This window comes from Oncorhynchus masou, chromosome 4 (assembly GCF_036934945.1).
Source record: "Oncorhynchus masou masou isolate Uvic2021 chromosome 4, UVic_Omas_1.1, whole genome shotgun sequence".
In the NCBI taxonomy this organism is placed as follows: Eukaryota; Metazoa; Chordata; class Actinopteri; order Salmoniformes; family Salmonidae; genus Oncorhynchus; species Oncorhynchus masou.
In genome coordinates, this window is record NC_088215.1 from 865,597 (window position 1) to 879,160 (window position 13,564).

The 13,564-nt window shown below is 40.5% G+C and overlaps 2 protein-coding genes across 3 annotated transcripts in view; both read right to left on the reverse strand.

Moving 5' to 3' along the window:
- The window catches only part of mark1 (MAP/microtubule affinity-regulating kinase 1), an 87,976-nt gene extending 83,749 nt beyond the window's left edge, over positions 1-4,227 (reverse strand). For both annotated transcript variants that reach the window (XM_064946956.1, XM_064946946.1), the window contains exon 1: positions 3,668-4,227. In XM_064946956.1, the coding sequence (XP_064803028.1) occupies positions 3,668-3,718 (51 nt within the window). In that variant the 5' untranslated portion in view covers positions 3,719-4,227. The remainder of the gene's footprint in view (positions 1-3,667) is intronic.
- A 7,464-nt stretch (positions 4,228-11,691) lies between these two features.
- LOC135521052 (inactive tyrosine-protein kinase 7-like) overlaps positions 11,692-13,564 on the reverse strand; it is a 40,851-nt gene continuing 38,978 nt past the window's right edge. Inside the window, exon 20 of the mRNA XM_064946978.1 lies at positions 11,692-13,315. Coding sequence (XP_064803050.1) covers positions 13,155-13,315 — 161 coding nt within the window. The 3' untranslated portion in view covers positions 11,692-13,154. The remainder of the gene's footprint in view (positions 13,316-13,564) is intronic.

Below are 13,564 nucleotides of genomic sequence, written 5' to 3' on the forward strand. Positions count from 1 at the left end.
ACACTTGCAAATTTTGTGCCAAATCATATGCGAAGAATGCAACAAATATGCAGAATCATCTGGCTAAGTGCATAAAGTTCACTCAGCGCTCACAACAAGCAACCTCTGACAAAAGTCCCTCGACTTCTATTCGAGGTGAAAATTATGAGTCAGACACCTTATCGATAGCAGCAGCTCCTGGAATCATAAGTTTTTTTTGACTCAATGGAGAAACGTAGTCAGAGAAATGCTGATGAATGTCTTGCTCAAGCTGTGTATGCAACTGGATGACTGATGCGCACAGGCAATGTGTATTGAAGTGATTTCATGTTTTCATAACAATAAGTAATCTGCATTTTTTGGACGTCGATTATGGCCGATTACATTCCACGAGGAAACTGCGTGGCAGGCTGACCACCTGTTACGTGAGTGCAGCAAGGAGCCAAGGTAAGAGTTGCAGGCTAGAATTAAACTTATCTTATGAAAAACAATCAAGCTTCACATAATCACTAGTTAACTACACATGGTTGATGACATTACTAGGTTAACTAGCTTGTCCTGTGTTGCACATAATCAATGCATTGCCTGTTAATTTATCATCGTATCACAGCCTACTTCGCCAAACGAGGAGGATTTAACAAAAGCGCATTTGCAAAAAAAAGCATATTCGTTGCACAAATGTACCTAACCATAAACGTCAGTGCCTTTCTTAAAATCAATACACAGAAGTATATTTTTTAAACCTGCATATTTAGATAAAATAAATTCATGTTAGCAGGCAATATTAACGCCTGCTTCTGCCTACCACTCCTCAGTCAGATACTTAAGATACTTGTATGCTCAGTCAGATTATATGCAACGCAGAACACTCTAGATAATATCTAGTAATATCAACCATGTGTAGTTAACTAGTGATTATGATTGATTGTTTTTTATAAAATAAGTTTAATGTTAGCTAGCAACTTACCTTGGCTTACTGCATTTTTGTAACAATCAGTCAGTCTCCTTGTGGAGTGCAACGAGAGAGAGGCAGGTTGTTATTGCGTTGGACTAGTTAACTGTAAGGTTGCAAGATTGTCAGCTCGGGGGAACCAATCTGTCATTCTGCACCTGAACAAGGCAGTTAACCCACTGTTCCTAGGCCGTCATTGAAAATAATAATGTGTTCTTAACTGACTTGCCTCGTTAAATAAAGATTAAATAAAGGTGTGTAAAAAAAAATGTAAAAAATTGGCAAATCGGCGCCCAAAAATACCGATTGCCGATTGTTATGAAAACTTGAAATCGGCCTTAATAAATCGGCCATACCGATTAATCGGTCGACCTCTAATTCAGATGAATAGAAGTTGAGTATGCAAAGCTGCGTTGGTTGGGAATTTGAGAGGTGTGCATTCGGGCTTGGCATTCCCATGCAGACAGTCTGAGGCACGTAGCTATGTCACAATGGGACGCCAGACTATCACGTCTCTCCATCGGTGGACTCTGAATTACACTTTACACGTGGTGCCAACAGTCATTCATAAACATGCACAATCGCAAACCCTTTTCTCGGTGACAGTTCAAAAACTTTACTGGCTTCATTATTAAAGATCTGAAAGCATTTTAGCAACATAAAATCGTGTTAAAAATCTGCTCATATACACCCCCAGGAATAATGACACTTTTCTAAATTGTCTGACAAACGAGCACTTAGTCATTTTCATAGAATGTTTGGGAATGACTTATGGGAAAGGCATGAGGAATTTCTATAGAAATATAGAGTAGGAATCAAAGCAGCAGTGCTTTTGGACAATTAATAAACACTGCAGTAATTAAAACCTAATAAAAAAAAGCCATCCGTCTTGTCCAAGACTGTAGTTTACATAGACCGGTGCACCATAGCCAATCATAGCTACACTAAGCCTATATGCAAACAAGCCATTTGCCACATGGCCCTGCCATCATTCACTTTGAACCAGACTGTGTTTACAGGCAGTAGCAACAGCGCAACTTTAGATCATTACAAAGCAGTCGCCAAAAGCCACAAAATACACCTGAATGGATTTATGAAAATATATAAATACAACGGGAGTCCTCTTACATTTGGGAACTTTACAGTCCTATTGATGAAACAACCATGAAAAAGGTAGGATCACTCTCCCTCAGTTTCCTATCAACAACAAGATCAACAACTAATGTTAGCCAGAGAGAGATGAGCTAAAATCTAGAGGGAACAGTAGATAAGCCCTCAAACTTTTCAGCCTTTAGTTGGCCGTCAAAATTGCACTGATAAATGACTGTTAATAGTAACCTGCACGCCCTTCTGCAGCTTTCCTGACCTAGTGATTAAGAGAGATGGGCCAGTTACTGAAAGGTTGCTGGTTCGAATCCCCGAGACGATCTGTCACTTTAATGCATATGTTTAAATTATATTATGTGAGCTAAACTTCTAAATAAAAAATACAAATCTAAAAAAAAACATTCCTTAAAGTAATTTTTTGAGATGACTAATTCTACTGTCCACATCAAAAACGTTAAATATATGTACTCTTGCCTTTAAAAACATTTAATTGAAATAATGTAGAATTCCATTCATTCCTGTGGAGGACTGCGCCTTCCAGGGAGTGTCAATATGGCCGACCGGTGGCTTCAAAGACTGTCAATGGCCAATACATAGGATCTGCAATCCAGGGTTTATATACATTATTGGTCACAACCTACGTTTTGACATCTGAATTTTCAAACTCAAAAGACAGCTTTGTGGATTCAGACTGACCATCCATGAGATAAATAATAGTTCCATGTTTTGAGTGTTTAACAATGACATTGTTACAAACAGGAGTAAAAGCTTATATTTGGGGGTAAGAGAGTTGAACTAAACTCATAAGGCATTTATGAGTTATATTCTTAAAGAATGAATGGGTATTTAGCCTATAATTAAATTACAAGTCAAAAAATTGATGTAACTACTAGGCCCTACCTGTAACAACTACCTGAAAGCCATGTTAATTGTCTTAATCTGAGCAAAATGCGTCATTAACTACAGTACGACAGACGGTAATCAGTCAAGGCACTTAGACGGCTTGCTGAGCGAGACTTCTTCCCCGCACGTAGGCCTGCCATGATCTCCAAGTTGAGTCACAGCTTTTGAACATGGTCTGGATCTAATGTTGCAGTAAGCTAACAATAGAAATTGTCCTATGATATGGCACATTTTCAAAACGGGCCTCCTCCAGAAATTAAGATACGGTGTAACTTTGGCTCTAATAATCAGCGAGGACCGACAGACACAAGGTAACATTGTATCTGATTTGTGGGCAACGGTTTCCCAGTCATAGATAACCGAAAGCATCAGAACACATATTTTAGGACGCAGTCTTCCACGCAAACATGGCCAAATTCTAGCTACTACAAATATGAATGTTTACCTGTAGTCTTATAACCTACAATGGCATGCGTAAAAATTGATCTGATGAAACGATTTCAAATGCAATAATGTTTAAAAAAAATGACAATGGCAGAGGATGGGTAACGTTAGCTAAATCCCCAGTGGGCTATGCGGCTAGCTTGCTGACCGAGAGGTTACACAGACAAGCCCAATGTTAGCGTTATTGTGATTCACAAGGTACCACCACACAAACTCAGCCAAAAATAATATCATCCTTAGGAAAATATAGGCCATAGGGAAGAAGGAACATAGGATACTTACATTCTCTGTATCACGCTCATTCACTGTGGGTAATGGCGTTCTGGTCGACATTTTGTGTGTACAGGCCGCTAAGCCCCGAGCTTGGCAGCCGCCGAGAACAGTGCGACGAGTGAAAATATTAATTTGACTTTTCTTTTTTTTTTACACCACCGGCATTTCCTACCCGACCGTCCAAAGGGAGTATTCCACACTACAGCATATCAACCTCAAGGCCCGCTCGGAGCCAGCGCAGGTCTATCTATGCTGATAGATGCGCCCCCGGGTACGAGGCAAGCGGTGTGTAGCGGGCCGAAAGAACGGATAGGAGTTTGTATGAAGGAAAGAATCCAGCATTGATCCACCCTGATATATAGGCTGACACACACTAGGAAAACGAACGCGAGATGGGGGAGTAGTAGTAAAAGCAACACCCTACACAGGAGCGAACTTCATTCTCCCCTCCCAAAAGGCTTGGACGCAGGGTAGCCTACGCGGGTACAACCCGTGTTCATGGAATATCTTTTATAGAACGCATGCAAGCAACATTATATTCCTTCGCAACGCTGTAAGACGATATAACATATGACAGTAACAACGCCAGGTGGCGAGAGAGGGATCGAGCAACCGAGATCAAAGAGAGGGGGGGGGGGGAGTGTTTAATATGAATTGAAGAAAATGGTTATGAGGACGTATTTGTGGTAGCAGGAGGAGGTTCTTGATTGTTGACATATGCTGCCAAGGATATGCATGTGCGAACTGTTTGTTTGGAAAGCATCATCATGATCATCATTCTTGGGCGGTGAATCATCTCGAGATTTAAAGAATGACCTTCCTAAACATTCGAAGTACCGTATTTGTAAGCATACCATAATTTCTAAGCGAATTGGTCATTGATTACTGGTCAAAATGCATCGACTTCGTATACATTCATTAAAAATACAAGGAAAGTATCACCTTGTTTAGCAATAACAGAACTAAAAAGCCATTTCTAAGACTTTCGTCTATTATTTGCAATGTCAAAAACGAGTTAAATGTGCCAATGATGCCATCTAGCGTTTATAATTCGGAATTGCATTGATTATGTTCATTTGCCTTTATGCTGTACCCTAAAACGCCTAAGATTGAATCTATATGCTAGCGTTCAGTTATACAAGTGACTAGGTATCCCCTATTCCCTTTCCGCCAAGGTCATCATCCTATGTTATGCTACATTTCTGGTACCCGGTGTACATAGGCAAGTTATCGTTACTCGTTTTTTTCCCTCTGCATTTTGAAGGGCCTGTAAGTAAGCATTTCACTGTTAGTCTACTTTACATCTAGTTGTTTAGGAAGCATGTGACACGGTTTGATTTCAGGTCCAATGTGTGATTTGCAAGGTAATGAAATGCATTTACAGTTGTGCTCAAATAGTGTGGCACCCTTGCACTTTACAATGGAGCAGAATATTTTCTCTTTTCAAAACTGGTTGAATGGCAATTGTTTACCTTGTAGGGTACGTTAGGCAGGGCTGGGGAGTAACGGATTTCATGGAATCCGTTAAATGTAAGGGATTACAAAAACGGTAACTGTAATCCGTTACCAGCATAAATATTGTAATCAATTGAGACTTTTGAAAAACTAGATGATTAATTTGAAATTACGTTTAAATTCAGTAAGGATGTTTGCGGGGGGGGAAATGACACTACTGTTTCTCGATGCCATTCAAATTGAAAAAGGCGCACATTTAAATCTGTTCCACCTGACCACTATGATGACACACCAAATGTGTTTGATGTATCGCGGGAAAATAGCACAAATAAACTTTCGTGGGCTACAGTACAAGCTGTTTTACAATGGTGCGACTGCTGTCGGCATCCGAAGATTATCAAATGTCATAAACGCTTGGAGGAAAGGATGACAGCAGTGGTGTAGTCTACGGCGATCCGGATATCACTTATTATTGATATCTACATAGCGTATTGATGTGAATCACACGGCTGCTCTCTCGTTTAGCTATTTGCGCCTTACGGATTTTGGTTGTTGTGGATGGCCATTCACAAATCTAAGTGTGTATTTGAAACCAATAACGATTGAATTCAAGAAGTTCAAGGTGACTATCAATCATTGTCTTTGAAACCAATGGACAGCCAGTGAAAATTGCGCTCTTGCAACAGCTGCATAGTGCGGATCCCAGCCTATGAGCAATAAAAGCCCCACTTTTATTCTAATTTACAGTGGGGCAAAAAAGTATTTAGTCAGCCACCAACTGTGCAAGTTCTCCCACTTAAAAAGATGAGGCCTGTAATTTCCATCATAGGTACACTTCAACTATGACAGACAAAATGAGGGAAAAAAAATCCAGAAAAATCATATTGTAGGATTTCTAATGAATTTATTTGCAAATTATGGTGGAAATTAAGTATTTGGTCAATAACAAACATTTATCTCAATACTTTGTTATATACCCTTTGTTGGCAATGACAGTCTTCAAGGTTTTCACACACTGTTGCTGGTATTTTGGCCCATTCCTCCATGCAGATCTCCTCTAGAGCAGTGATGTTTTGGGGCTGTTGCAGGGCAACACGGACTTTCAACTCCCTCCAAAGATTTTCTATGGGGTTGAGATCTGGAGACTGGCTAGGCCACTCCAGGACCTTAATGCTTCTTACGAAGCCACTCCTTCATTGCCCGGGCGGTGTGTTTGGGATCATTGTCATGCTGAAAGACCCAGCTACGTTTCATCTTCAATGCCCTTGCTGACGGAAGGAGGTTTTCACTCAAAATCGATGGCCCCATTCATTCTTTCCTTTACAAGGACCAGTCGTCCTGGTCCCTTTGCAGAAAACAGCCCCAAAGCATGATGTTTCCACCCCCATGCTTCACAGTAGGTATGGTGTTCTTTGGATGCAACTCAGCATTCTTTGTCCTCCAAACACGACGAGTTGATTTTTTTACCAAAAAGTTCTGTTTTGGTTTCATCTGACCATATGACATTCTCCCAATCTTCTTCTGGATCATCCAAATGCTCTCTTGCAAACTTCAGATGGGCCTGAATATGTACTGGCTTAAGCAGGGGGACACGTCTGGCACTGCAGGATGAGTCCCTGGCGGCGTATTGTGTTACTGATGGTAGGCTTTGTTACTTTGGTCCCAGCTCTCTGCAGGTCATTCACTAGGTCCCCCCGTGTGGTTCTGAGATTTTTGCTCACCATTCTTGTGATAATTTTGACACCACGGGGTGAGATCTTGCGTGGAGCCCCAGATCGAGGGGGATTATCAGTGGTCTTGTATGTCTTCCATTTCTTAATAATTGCTCCCACAGTTGATTTCTTCAAACCAAGCTGCTTACGTATTGCAGAGTCAGTCTTCCCAGCCTGGTGCAGGTCTACAATTCTGTTTCTGGTGTCCTTTGACAGCTCTTTGGTCTTGGCCAAAGTGGAGTTTGGAGAGTGACTGTTTGAGGTTGTGGACAGGTGTCTTTTATACTGATAACAAGTTCAAACAGGTGCCATCAATACAGGTAACAAGTGGAGGACAGAGGAGCCTCTTAAAGAAGAAGTTACAGGTCTGTGAGAGCCAGAAATCTTGCTTTTTTGTAGGTAACCAAATACTTATTTTCCACCATAATTTGCAAATAAATTCATAAAAAATCCTACAATGTGATTTTCTGGATTTTTTTTCGCTCATTTTATCTGTCATAGTTGAAGTGTACCTATGATGGAAATTACAGGCCTCTCCCATCTTTTTAAGTGGGAGAACTTGCACAATTGGTGGCTGACTAAATACTTTTTTGCCCCACTGTAATTCATGCTGATAAGAAAATCCATAGGCCTAATGGATACATGCTCAAACTCACACACTTTTGGCTGTCCCTTTAAGTCTATCTAGTTGGTACATCCATTTCTGGACTTCTTATATATATTAATGTAAAGATATCATTAAATTGTATTATTGTATGTAGTAGAAAGCGATGGGTTAGAAGAAGCCTACATAACCAACCATAAAGTAAAATATAACATTCATATATGGCCAGGTATGTAAACTTTAACATTGATTTATCCTGCAATATATGTTGTTCAATTGGTAACATACAAAAACTTAAACACCATTTGATTTTTGCCCATAGTTTAGAAGAAAACTCAAACTAAATATTAAAGATAATACACTGAACAAAAATATAAAAACACAACATGTAAAGTGTTGGTCGCATGTTTCATGAGCTGAAATAAAAGATCCAAGAAACGTTCCATACGCACAAAAAGCTTATTTCTCTCATTTGGTGCACAAAGTTGGTTACATCCCTTTTAGTGAGCGTTTCTCCTTTGCCAAGATAATCCATCCACCTGACAGGTTTGGCATATCAAGAATCTGATTAATAATATCCTCTACCAAATCGGTGTCCCTAAACCGGGACGGTTGTTGCTAATGTGACTAGAATGATCTAAGTAACAGCCAACATTCCAGGACATAGACGTGTTTTATATGGATAGGAAGCGTAAATTCTTCTTAATCCAATTGCAGTGTCCAATTTACAGTAGCTATCATTGAAAAAATTGTGTGCTATTGTTTGAGTGCACAACAACAAAACACTTTTAGCACGGCAACTAGTTTACCTTCAGAGGTGAATGTATCAATCTGCTTACGTTCAGTAATCTTGCTCCGATTTGTCAACCTGAGGGTCCCAAGATGTAGGATAGTTTTGTTTGATAAAAATACATTTTTATATTCAAATGTAGGAACTGGGTTCTACAGTTTGAACCCCTGCGGTCTCTGGCCCCAGACCTGGCCATCTAGATGTGTGAAGGTTAGGGTCTTTTCTGTCAGGAGGCTAAATATCCATCATGTATGACATTACTGGGAGTGTGTAAACATTTTATTTGTCTATATTCTATAGTTATGTACTTAAATGTGTTAATTGACAAATTCGGCACATTTGGGCAAATTCCTGGCAGACTTGATACAGAAGTGTAGTCATGCTTCACTGGATCAGTCCGAAACTTTGCACACACACTGCTGCCATCTGGTGGCAGATTTATTGTATAGTCTCTCTTGTATTTCAAAGATGGAACTTTTTTTTTTTGTATTATCTTTTACCAGATCTGTGCTATTCTCCAAACGGTATCAAGAATATCATATCCTTGCTTCAGGTCCTGAGCTACAGGCAGTTAGATATGTCATTTTAGCCGGAAATTGAACAAAAAGGGTCCGATCCTTTAAACATCAAAATCATTACTCAGGTGTGCCTTTTGCTGGAGACAAAAGGTCATTAAAATGTGCAGTTGTCACACAACACAATGTCACAGATGTCTCAAGTTTTGAAGGAGCGTACAATTGGCATGCTGACTGCAGGAATGTCCACCAGAGCTGTTGCCAGATAATTTAATGTCTCCTCACAGTACCTGTCGTTCCATGAAATGTTGTTTAATCCATTTAAAAGGTCATTTTTCTGTTTGCTTCAGTAATTGGAGATGGGAGTTCCATGTGTTCATTGCTCTGTGTAATACAGTGCGTTGCTGTGAATTTGTTTTGGACTTGGACTGTGAAGAGACTTCTGGTGGGATGTTTTGTAGGCTATGTATGAGTGTCTGTGCTGAATGTTATTTGATTATGCAGTAGTATTTCTCATAACTGGGAGAATCAGTTCATCGGTTGTCAACTCTCAAACAGGAAAGACTTACATGTATGTTGCTGTTAGTTCTGTATTTGCAGTTAAGGGTAAGGCATGCTACTCACTTCTGAGCCCGCTGCAGCTTTGCTAGTTCTTTCTTTGCTGCACTTGACCCTATTGCCGGAGAGCAATCAAGATGGGACGACAAAGACAGTTGATTTGTTCCAAAAATGCAGAACATCTTTTTATAAACAGACACGCCCTTCACAACAACTTTGAATGTGATTTGACCATGATAATTGACCATCCAGTGTTATACCTAGGAATTTAGCTTCCTGAACGACATGGAATCGCAAAGCTTGTGCACCACATCACACAATCGCCCTCTAGGCCACCATAATTACTCTGTTCTTCAACTGGTCATTCAGAACAGTACCGTTTCCGCTGAATTCAATCTTGAACAGCATGCCGTCATACTGAGTTGCACCCCTGAACAATATGGGTGTGGCCATTTGAAATCTCAACATGCAGTACAGTACCGTTTCCGTAGGTAACTGTTGATATAAAGCCACAAGTTCAATCACATTCAAAGAATAAAGAGACAGGAAACTTTCTGGGGACAGGCTTGAAGCATATCAGTGCTCCGCTCTACATGTTGCAGATGTCAGAAGAGGTGCCCTACACATTCAATTTGAAGATGGCCACAGAAGGCTGGTACCAGTCTCCAGGTTCTGCAAGAGAGCAATGTAAGTAAGATCCATGATAATTAAATATCAAGTAATGTCTACATGCAAAGGTAGTCGAATACCTCCATCTGAAAAATAATCCAATACTCCCCTCAGCTGGTATTTGTTAATCTTTCACAAATTCAAGAAGTACTACACTGAAACATATTCATACAGTATAATCTATTCATCTTGCTATAAGTTCTCTCTGCAGACCAGATAGGATTCCTCCCTTAGAATGCAACTATGACACTGTTGCTTTGGTTCCGCAGTCATGAAAACTGAACTTAATCTACGACATACTGGATTCAGGAGCTAAACCTTTTTTTCCTTCAATGCTGCAGACATTTTTTGGTATCCTTCCCCAGATCTGTGCCTCGACACAATCCTGTCTCGGAGCTCTACGGATAATTCCATGGCTTGGTTTTTGCTCTGACATGTGTGTGCGCGCCTTTCCAAATCATGTCCAATCAATTGAATTTCACAGGTGGACTGCACTCAAGTTGTAGATAAATGGAAAAAGGATGCATCAGAGGTCAATTGAGTCTCATAGCAAAGGGTCTGAATACTTATGCAAATGTTTTTTTTATTTGTAATAAATTTGCAAAAATGTCCAAATCTGTTGTGGTGTAGATTCATTTATTTGATCCATTTTAGAATAAGGCTATATCATAACAAAATGTGGGAAAAGTGAAGGGGGTCTGAACTTTCAGAATGCACTGTAAATATACCGGCTTGCTAAAAGCAGCTAGGACTGCAACTGCTCTCTGCTGTGCTGGAGGATGCACACTAGGCTGGAGACGCTGAAGTAAATGTGGGCTACAGCAGGGTTGGTCTTAATGCCTTGTCTGTCTTAGTCCTCTAGAACCATTGTGGAGAACTTTGCAACTCAGTAACGGTTAACATTTTTCCACCTTGTGGACCATTTGATGCTGGAACAAACCAGGACTTGTGAAATGCGAGTTCAAAACTTTGTCCTAATATAGCTGGGGGGAAACATATTTCAATTAGCATAACTCTTCAAAATAATGTTATGTATTGTTACAGGTCATAGTCCCTATCTGTCTTAGTTATGACAAAATGATATTAGCAGTCTGATAGAGAAATCTGTCCCTCGGATGCCTATCGGCTGACACTGTAGGACAGAGGAAAGCAACATCTCCCATTGAACCTCAGAATCCCTTTGGGTTGTTATGTCACTGCTACTGGGAGGGAGAGTGGACTGGAGGAGAGAAACCCAGAGCCATATCAGTGGGGGTGATGTCTAAACAGACTCAGAAGGAGGAGTGAAGGAGTACATGGAGCAAAATGCAAAGGCTGGGGAGAGCTGGCCTGCGCTCAGTCAGTTTGGGGTTTATCTGAACTGGCCCAGAGACAGCCTGTGATTCTACCTAATCGATAAACGTGGGTCAAGTGTTCCTCTGCATGCATTCCACACCACGTTCACGGAGCCACACTATGCTGGATTTAGGATACAGATCTTCATCCTCCACTCTGCAAGCTGGACTGACCCTCAAAGACAAAACAATACAGACTTGAGTTTGATACCGATATTAACTTTGGATAAATATCAGATTTGGACAAAGCTTGAATATCCTTGCAGAGGGTGATTTTTTTTTAAAGAAGGTGTACTCTTACTCAAGCCAAACTCTACATGTTACCAGTGAGATCTTATATTTGTTAATAATGGCTATATGCACAATATTTCCCAAACGGCATACAAACAGAAAAGGTACATTTACAACAAAAGGATTTTATTGGACCAGCGGCATGTATGTTTGTATAAACACTTAAAATAATCAATATCCAAATTAGTACAATTCAGATGAAAGATGGATTTTGTACATAAAAACAAAGGGAAAATCTGCAATGTATAAAAATGTTCAAGTAAAAAAGTAAATATTAAAACAATAGCAAAGACTAATGCAAAGTCCTTCATTTGCCAGGCACTTACACTTTCTTTTTCTTTCAGGAGAACCTTAATTCCATATGTTTTGGTTCAATAAATGACAAATGAACTCTTCCACACAAATCCTCAAATGCCTTGCACATAAAACAATTATATCAAAGAAGCTTAATACCTTTCTATACAGTGAAAACATACAAAACAGGACCTTGAAAACAAGTTAACAGGTCTCCAAAACAATCCTTCTAGAATACAAAAAGGTATAGTTGTGATCAGTGCATGTTGTAAACATGAATACAAAGCACTACAAAGAAAGGTTTCTCCCACTCGGATTGGAAAAGCTCAGGTCCCGATAGGATTGGATGAATGATGGGCAAATGGAACAGTAACATTCAGATAGGATAGGAGTACAAAACTGTCCATGACAGGATGGCCTATAGCTAGCCAACAATGCTACAGCTCAGATGATCTGTTACCTTTACTCAAATAGCATGTTGAAGCTAATTCATATACTGTCATGACTATACTTTAAATAGATGTACCTTCAAGGCAAGGAAAACTAGTACTGTGAGCGTTGATTCCATCCACACTCCAGCTAAACGCCACACAAGTGTAATAATGCCACCGCTGGCCCTTCATCTTGTTCTGATCATATCTAACAGGGAGAGACACATTCGATTTTTACACCTGAAGAGGTTGTACCTTAATGTCCCGTTTGGCTCTGGGCAGGAAATGTCCCTTCTGTCTTGTCCATTTGCAAACATGAGCAACAGAAAAGATCCAATTGGGGTGAAAACTGTGCCAACATTAACTGTCATTAGTTTCTAGATTCAATGTTATATAGACACCATTTGACCTAAGGCACAATATAAGTCCTCATTGTAAAGAAATTGTCATTTTAATCCATAGAGACATGAAGGAGAAGCTCGTCGGATGTTGATCTCTTCTCGGCTGGGTCCTCATTTGGGACCAAAGTTCCTTGTTGTTAAGAGACTCTTTCTGCTCTTGCAGACGCTAACTACAGAGGCCAACAAGGCAGAGTAGGATAGTCCTGGAGTGCGAGACACACAAATTCAAAAAGGCCAAAACATGCATGCTCACGCACACACGCCAACACCTCTATACGTCCTTCACATACACACTGATCCACCGGTTTTGTGTGTGTATGGACTTAATCACATTTGTACACAACTGCTCTCTCTCACTCACACACACACACACTTGTCACCTCCCCCCATTCCTAACACATTCATACCCTCACACACACACAGTGCACCTGGGCCGTGTGTGTTACACCTTGCTCTCGGAGGGCAGTTCGCTGAGGGCAGAGACGATGTCGCTAAAGCAGGAGCGGTCCTTGGGGCTGGGGGCCCAACAGCGAGTCATCAGCTTGTACACCCGGGAAGGACAGCCCTGGGGCAGGGGCAGCTTCCCCCGGCCCACTCTCAGCTCTGGTAGAGGGGAAGACGTGAGAGAACAACACACATGGGGTGAGAGCGAGCAAGATGCAGGGAAAGAGGTGAAAGAAGGAGGGATAGAGAAATAAGAAGGACAGAACAGAGCAATAAACCTTAAAGGGGAATTCCACCACTTTTGAACCTTATATTCATCTCCAGTATTATCGCAATGTAAACATATGTGAAAACAGCAGGTATCTATGTTTTATAAAAAAATTAATTAAAAAAATGTAAAATGTGTGC